Source organism: Sinocyclocheilus anshuiensis, unplaced genomic scaffold (assembly GCF_001515605.1).
Source record: "Sinocyclocheilus anshuiensis isolate Anshui unplaced genomic scaffold, SAMN03320099.WGS_v1.1 scaffold1075, whole genome shotgun sequence".
NCBI lineage: Eukaryota > Metazoa > Chordata > Actinopteri > Cypriniformes > Cyprinidae > Sinocyclocheilus > Sinocyclocheilus anshuiensis.
The window spans coordinates 874,329-883,144 of record NW_015544163.1 but is presented as its reverse complement, the minus strand read 5'-3'; the positions used below and the strand labels follow the sequence as shown (position 1 = coordinate 883,144).

The 8,816-nt window shown below is 37.6% G+C and overlaps 1 protein-coding gene across 1 annotated transcript; it reads left to right on the top strand.

The window, feature by feature from the left end:
- The first annotated feature begins 6,001 nt into the window (after window positions 1–6,001).
- Window positions 6,002–8,187, top strand: LOC107695639 (uncharacterized). Its single transcript, XM_016495652.1, has 3 exons — window positions 6,002–6,317; window positions 7,190–7,611; window positions 8,026–8,187. Exons 1-2 carry the CDS (start codon window positions 6,002–6,004, stop codon window positions 7,603–7,605), a joined length of 732 nt encoding a protein of 243 aa, XP_016351138.1. The 3' UTR covers window positions 7,606–7,611; window positions 8,026–8,187.
- The last annotated feature ends 629 nt before the right edge of the window (window positions 8,188–8,816 follow it).

Below are 8,816 nucleotides of genomic sequence, written 5' to 3'. Positions count from 1 at the left end.
ATCAGATGCACCTGCTGGACCAGAAAACAGGTGAAAAAAATCACACAGATGCACAATGAAGGAGGAACTGGACAACATCCAAAAACTAGATGATGACAGATCGAGGGTGCGGGACTCTCTTCATGACAGACACAGAAACCACCCAAAACATCCTAGCAACTGTATAGCAACCACCCAGAGTACCTTAGCAACTGCCTAGCAATCTTAACATCATGTTGCGTGCACCAAAGACATTTTCTCAAATAAAATAGCAACAATACAGCACAAAAAAATTATGGTTTGTTAGGGAAAACCATTTGCATATTAATTGATGTGTTGTGGGGTGCACATTCATTGTCAGTGCACATTATTCAAAATACACATTTTTTTATTAAAAGGCAGTAAAACACCCTGCCTCCAAAACGTGTTATTTTAGCTTTCTTTAATAGTTTTAGTTTTTATTTTTATATTTTGCATTTACATTTACATTTTTAGTAATTTTGTTGTGTGGTGTGTATTTTTTGTTTTTTATATATAATATTGTTTTGTTTGTTTGTTTTTAAGTTATACATTGAGTTTAACTCACTGAAAATGAGAAATGTTTCCTTTTTATTTTAATTGACATTTATTTTATTTCAAGTAACTTATTTTTGTTAGTTTTAGTTAACTGTACACTCTAAAAAATGCTGGGTTGTTTCAACCCAACGTTGGGTCAAATATGGACTAACCCAGCTGTTGGGTTAAATTTTTTAATTAAAGTTTTAACCCAAAAGTTGGGTTAGTCCATATTTGACCCAAAGTTGGGTTGAAACAACCCAGCATTTTGTAGAGTGTAATATCCCTGCTCTTTATTTTGAAGTCTAGTTTATTTTATTTTAAATAACAAGAAATGCTTTGCATGGTTTTAGGTAACTAAGCCTGCTGTGAAATAACTTTTTCAGATGATCTAAGCAAGCAACATTAATATACATGCATTATCAAATGTTTAATTTGTGAACATAAGATTGAATGAGAAATGTATACCAATCTTAAACCATTTTTTTCCACTATAATTACATTTTGTGCTATAATTTTACTTGATTTCAGATAACTATCATAAAGTTATGTATTTATTTCATCTTTGGCAGCTAGCCCAGATTAAACTTGTTTTGTTTTTTCAGTTACATTTTTATTTCAAATACCACATTTTTTTTTTCCAATTGTTTTTTTTTTTTGGTAGGTTTTGGTTGTATTTTTTTCTTTCTTTTTTCAGACTTTGTCAGAGGCACTGCAGCATTAACAATAATGCATTATTAAATTAGTTTATTATGTGAATGTAAGACTGAACGCTTAAATTCCGAAGATCTCAGTTCCATTATTACCCGCAGGCTTGGCCGAACCAGGCGTCACTGTGCTGTATACCAGAGAACGTGTGAGGTGCAGGGGTGCGGGATGTCCAAAGACATGCCATCTGTCCCAGAGCACCTGCCCCTCAGTGACTGCCGCTCATATTCCCGCGAGCAGCTCACGACTCGCTCCGAGAACACGGTCTTCAGCCTGGCCCACAACGACACCTTCTGGACCCTGCAGCCCGCTGCGGGAAACTGCGAGTACTACTGGCAGGCCATCCTCCTCATGACCTCCGGGGGCAGCGTGCTGATCTGCGGGATGGTGCTGAGCGGACTTTACTTCGCTGGCTTCTCCATGATGGCCACCAACATCCTGGGCACCGCTCTGCTGTCTGTGGGGCTGATGGTGCTGGTGGTGGGGGTGGTTTAGATGCCCATCACACGACAAATGAGGCATCAGAGCGCAACGAAACGCCTCTGCAGTTACTACAAGCCTCACATAAACCTATGAGGAGAACTTAATAGTTCTCTAGTAGGATAATTAAGTTCTCTTAATAGTAGGATAGTTCACCCAGAAATAAAACTTCTGTCATCATTTACTCACCCTCCATAGTGACAGAAGTTAATTTTTGGGGGGTGAACTATACTTTTAAGGCAAGACACTGCAGGCAAATCTTTTTTTTATTTTTTATGCACTGGTCAATTTTGTGATTTTTCTCTTGAGGGAACAGGCCGAGCCCATCTTTCAGAGCTATCATGGTGTATGTCTCTGTGAATTGTTAGGACATTGCGCTGATGCCTACCTGGCAGCACTGCCTGACTGAAACTGCCATTTTTGCCCTAAAGTCAACAATTCAGCCCGACGGCTTTAATTCAGCGCTTATCAATTCTTCCTGAAACAACTGACACTGGATATTTCAGGTTTACTGGATAACAGCAAACGAGTGCTGATATGTTAGTTGAATTCCTAGGTAAAAGGTTATAGTCACAGATCTGGAAGTAGCGATGTAAAGTCAGCTGCTGTCTCTGTCATATCTTTTTTTTTTTTTTTTATGCACTGGTCAATTTTGTGATTTTTAGCTATTTTGCTTCCTTAACTCGTTTTCTTTCAGACTAGGGTTATTATCATTAACTAGTCAAGTCAAGTCAAGTCAAGTCTGCTTTATAATGCAGAGGGCTTTGCGGGTGAGACGGGTGTTGTAAATGTCCTGGAGGGAGGGGAGAGAGGCACCAACGATCTTCTCAGCTGCTCTCACTATGCGCTGAAGTGTCTTGCGGCAGGATGCGTTGCAGGCACCATACCACACAGTGATGCAGCTCGTCAGAATGCTCTCGATGGTGCCTCTGTAGAAGGTGTACATGATGGGGGCCGGGGCTCTGGCTCTTCTTAGTTTGCGGAGGAAGTAGAGACGCTGCTGTGCTTTCTTGGCCATTGCTGTGGTGTTGTCAGCCCAGGAGAGATCCTCTGTGATGTGCACACCCAGGAACTTGGTGCTGCTCACCCTCTCCACAGTCACACCATTGATGGCCATTGAACTAAAGCGATTAAAAACATTTTTTGTTACTTGAAATAAACATAAATAGTAATGTTTTAAATAAATGAACACAACAAAATTGCATACATTTCTACTAAAATTAAACTGAAAACTGTAAATAAAAAATAAAAGCTAATTCAAAATATTAGTAAAAACTATGATCGTATATAAATAACTTAAATTAAACTCAAATTAAAAATGTTGTCCTTGCAACTAACTGAAATATTTTTAAGTCGAAGCATTAGAATTACCAACAATAAATAAATAAATAGTAATATTTACAAAATACAAAAATAAAAAAATAAAATTACTAAAAAAATTAACTAAACATTTAACAAAAAAAAAAATTTTTTAATTTAACATTTAAACAAAAACTGAAAATATAATAAAAGCAAATAAAGCAAAATATTAATAAAAACTTCATACTATTATAAATGATACTAAAATAACTGTTTCAGATTATGGTAAGAGAAACAACCAAAACACACATTTAAGTGTCAATTTTATTACACGTTATCAATTTGTGTCTGTAAAATTCAATTACAATTCATATCCTTAAAGGCTGTACTCTCAAAAGGAGCCGCAAATCCCCACTTAAGCAGGTCCTACATACACCAGACTTAACAGTTCTATTCCTATACATATTCTGAAGGTTTTTACAAAGGGTTTCGTTCATATATCATTTGCCTGATTTGCATAACATTTTCTTTCTTTTTTCTTTTTCTTTTTTTTTGCGTATTTACACATAACATTTCAGAAAAGAAAAAAAATTATTCAAAACAGTCATCTTAATGTACTGTGATTAATCAACTGGGGAAACATATTTTTATTCTGTTCACCTTTAGTGTCTAGCCTTAATGGAGAAATCACATCACTCATCATTCTGAACAAATGTATTAAACGTAACTTGTTTTTGAATGACTAAATGGGCAAAAAAAAATCTCATAGACTCCACATCTGCAGTAGGAAACAGAGACTAAAGGATGGGCTTTTTTCCCTTGGGTCTGAAACCATGCATTCTTCAGAAATGTAAGAATGTAGTTTACAAAGTTTACTGCTTCCCTATGAGTCTTAACCAGCGTGGCGACTAACCTGCCAGCTTTGTGTGTAGCTTTCAAACTGAGGTCAAAACATAATGTGAACATTAAAATTGTGTTTGAGTATTGACTCAAATTCTTGTTGTGAGAAATGTGTTGTCTTTTTTAAAGCTGGAAATATGTAAAGCAATTTTTACACATTCTTTGTTAGGCTTCTTCTTCTTTCTTTTACTGGCAACCACACTTAAGTGCGTTACTGCCTTCATCAGGTAGCTTGGATCAGAAACATTTCCTCTATCTCTTAACCTTTGTTAGGCTATTTAGTAGGCTTAATAATATTTTGAATTTGCGTTTTCTCATCATAGCCTACCATCCAATCAGGACGTGCCAGAGATTAGAAACTAAAGTCCGCAAACATGAATAGAAGAGAAAGATGCGTGCAGCTTTAGTACACAGACCCAGATCTCTCGTTTGAATGACTTGAGTCCACATTTGACAGGCAAATTTTTAGGATGTACATCAGAATCCAACATCCTGAGTTATTATTGGCGTGTAAACAAACAACATAGTCTATATGCGACAACTGATATCTAGTGCAGTGCGGCTGAATTTACCATTGCTCAGAGAAATTTCGCAGGCGAAATCATTCAAATAGGAATCCGCGCAATCGGGAATTTCACGCGAAGGCGGGAAACTTACCCACACAGTTTTCGTTCTTGTTCAAGTTGCGAATCAACGCCTTGACCAACAGAAAACTGCTCGAAAGTTACTTTATTAAAAATTGTCCTGGCTATTCCAAGCTCTATCATTGCAGTCAGCGGGTGTTGCAGTGCTTCAGTCTCAAAGAAGTGAAATAAATCCATAAATCCATAAAAAAAAATCCTATCCATAAAAAAAAGTGTCTCACACAGCTCCAGGGAGTGAACAAAGGCCTCCTGTAGCGAATCGATGCGTTTTTGTAAGAAAAATAACCATATTCAAAACGTAATAATCAATTTAATCTAGATTTAATTGCACCTTTCATGTTTTGTGATTTTGTAGATGAATGAACAGTGGAATATTCAAGCAGAAAACTGACATTTACCTAACTAAAATACTGATGTTGCTTTTATCAATTATCAATTTATTAAAATGTATCTTTTTTTATATATCACATACCAGAGTTTAACACTAGGGGAAATTAACTCTGTTCTGTGTTACCACTATTTAACTCTGCAGGAAAATTTACTCTTATTAGTGTTAATATTTCACTAATGTAGAGTTAATTTACATTTATAATAGTGAAAAATGAACTCTTCTAGGAAGGTGGATAGAATTTGCCCAGGAGGGCGGTAAATTACCACAACCTGGAGTTTTACAGGAGCTGTTATAGTGATCACATGAGATTCAAATGAGTTATAATTGCAGAGTTAAAAATTGCATAATTATACTGGTCAGGCATGATGCTTCAAAACACCTCATAAGAACATGCACGCATTAACTACATGGGGCCAGTCCAGTACCCAGTGATAAACCCATACCCTGGTGTATCCCATATGGGCTTCAAACTGGGACCACTATGGGTCTTATGTATGTTGCTCAGTTGGGCCCCATTCAGGTTCTATATGAGATTTATATAGGCTAATTCATATAGGGCCCACATGGAACCCACGGACAAACCCATCTAGACCCCATATTTACAGCCCATATGGGGCCCACATTGGCCCCACCTTGGATTGTAGGCTGGGTCATAAGTGGGACCAATATGGGTCTTATATGTGTTGCCCAGTTAGGCCCCACATAAGCCCCAGTCAGGCCCCATATGATATTCATATAGGATAATTCAGATGGGGCCCACATGGAACCCATGGACAAACCCATATAGGGCCCATATTTACAGCCCAAACCCACACGGGCCCCATAATAGAATGTTGGCTGGGATACTGCATAAATATAGTAATCGCTGAATTAAACATGCGATGTAAGGCCATTTGATTTGGTCGCAGTCCCACCGTCAGCAGCCTTGCAGCCTTCGTGACGTCACGAGGGCGTTCCCTCCCTGTGCGCCAGGTGCGTCTCACCTGAGCTCGGCAGTTCTTCCGCTAGCGACGGGAGCTGCAGCATCCTCATCCTCCTCCTGAAGATGACGGCGCTGAGGTGCATCGGCAGCTGCCTGCCGTTATTCGTCATGGCGATCGTCTTCGACATCCTCGGTGTGGTCCTGCTGTTCGTCGGGATATTCGGTAACGTGCGGATGCACGGCGTGTTTTACGGGGATTTCCTCATCCACACCGGCGCGCTGGTCTTGTTCGCAAGCCTGGCCTTGTGGCTCATGTGGTACGTGGGGAACATCAGAGTGAAGGATGAAGATTTCAGACCGAGCGCCGCGCAGAGCGTCAAAGAGCTCGCGAGGAAGCTCACGGAGAGACTGTCCAAAACACACCTGAAGGACAACACCGGTGAGAAGCGTTTTATTGTTTAACCGGTGCTAAAACACCGACTTGAAATCCTAGAATTTAACATTAAGAACCTTTTTTAAAATACAAAGAACCATATAGCAAGTCAAAAATCCTATTAAGTCAAATATGTTCTTGATAATAAAAAGAGGCGTCTATTAAACCTAAAGATACAAAGCCACTAAATGGGCATGGAGGAAAAATAGGAGGTAAAATCAGCCTGTATTTCAACGCTTTTGCGTTCCCCGAGAATCCTTGTGTTCGTTTGCAAAACTTTTGTCATGGAAATAGTGGACGCAACGTTTATTGGGGTTTCTAGGGAAACGCAAATGTTTTGCTTTGAAATATTATTTTTCATCACTTCATTTTTTCCCTCCACCATCTCCTTATAAAACCCACTGAAGTACCTTTCATTTTTTAAATGTATTATCCTTAAGTTCATGAATCCCTTATTATTTTTATTATTATTATCATTTTTACATTCTTTCAAGATTACATAATAAATTGAAGATTAAATACTGATTAAATAACCATTACCAGTCTGTGTCTATTCTTGTATTTGTGTACACTCTTAAAAATAAAGATGCTTCAGGATGCCATAGAAGAACCGTTTTTTCTAAATGGTTCCATAAAGAACCTTTAACATCTGAAGAACCTTTCTGTTTCACAAAAGCTTCTTTGTGGCGAAAGAAGTTCTTCAGATTACAAAAAGGTAAGAAAGAGATGGTTCTTTAAAGAACCTTTGACTGAATGGTTCTTTGTGGAACCGAAAATGGTTCTTCTATGGCATCGCTTGAAGAACCTTTTGAAGCACCTTTATTTTTAAGAGTGTATATTGATCTGTATATAGAAGCTCATCTATTATTTTTACACAGGTGAGGAAACAGGAAGCAAAGCTTCCACCATTCGAAATGTAACATGGGGAAAATCCACCTATTTCCCAGGACACAAAGATCCTGAATCGGATATGATCAAATGTGATGAACTATCCAAAGAAAAGTCAGATGATGATCAGTTCATGTGCTACCAGAATCAAGGGTACGAGGACGAGGAGTCATGCAAACCAATTCAGGAGGAGACAGATGACCAGACCCGGTCAGAAGACGGTTCTGAATCAGATGTGAGCAAATGCAATGAAGCGTCTCAGGAGAAAAAGCCGGGAGATGATCAGTTCACTTGTTACCAGAATGAAGGGTACGAAGAATCCGAATCAGACGTGACCAAAGACGGTGAAAAACCTCAGGAGGAGAAGCCAGACGATCAGCCAGAGAGCATTGATGTTCTGCTGTGAGAAGAGGTGAGTTAAATTAACTCTAGCACAATAAAGTTCAATTTAACAGAATAAACTCCCAGTATGTGACTCGATCTTTACAGTTTCATGATATGCACATGACATTTTCATAAATAGACATCCGTGTGTTTTATTGTAACTGGTGTGTAATTGTTTACCAAGATAAGCTGCAAATCTAAACCTACAATTTAGATTATTTACATAAGATCATACTTCTTGTATACATGCGGTATTTCTATGTACAGTCTTGCATGCATTCATTTTGTAGTATTTTATCATTTAAACTACATCATCCTTGACCTTTAATATCCATTATAGATGTGCATATAGATTTAAAAATTAAAGCACACTCTCTAATTCATTCATGAATTGGAAATGTGTACTTGTGAAAATTTAAGAAGCTTGTTTTCTTTTTTCTAGGTTCTAAAACAATGACTGAATAGCCAAGAACCTTCAATAGTCTTCAAACGTTTGCCATCAGCAGTACATTTAGAGATACTGCGTACGATTCAAATGGTACATTAGTACTATATTAAAACTACTTGAATATAGTGAAGCACAAGTGTCTGTTGTGTTTCTGTGTGGGGGTTGAAGTTTCTCAATGACCTGATATCTATAAAGCAGGGTGGCTGATATAACACTGTAATACATTTAATGCACACCAAACTGGTGAAATTAAGTGAACTCCTACTTGCACAAAAATCTTTAGAAGAAATTATAATGCTTTGACAAAACTGTTGTTTCACCAGCCGAATGTTGATCATCTCAAAATGGCCAAAATATTGTCTGATGTATAGACATTCAATGTGTGATGTGTTTTTGTTATCGTTGATATTCTGTGTTGTTGTAAAGAGCTACTCAGGTACAGCCCTTGTTTTTTGCACATCCTCATTTGTAAATTCATGCACCACCTCATGCATTGTAGGAATCCATTTCCCTTTCAAAGTGTCAGCTGAGCGTTCATGCAAACTCCTCCGGAGTCAAGCCGTTTATTCATGGGACCTGTTGGTTCATCTTGGTACACAAGCGAACATATAAAACTGTATGTATATATATATATGTATATCAAAATATAGAAAAAAGGTCAAAATGTTTTTTAAAATGTTTTAAAATGTACTTAATGTAAATATCTTTTCTACCAATATATTTTGGCCTTTTTGTATATTTTTTACATTTTATTTTAAATTATGATTTAAAAAAAAATGATTTTG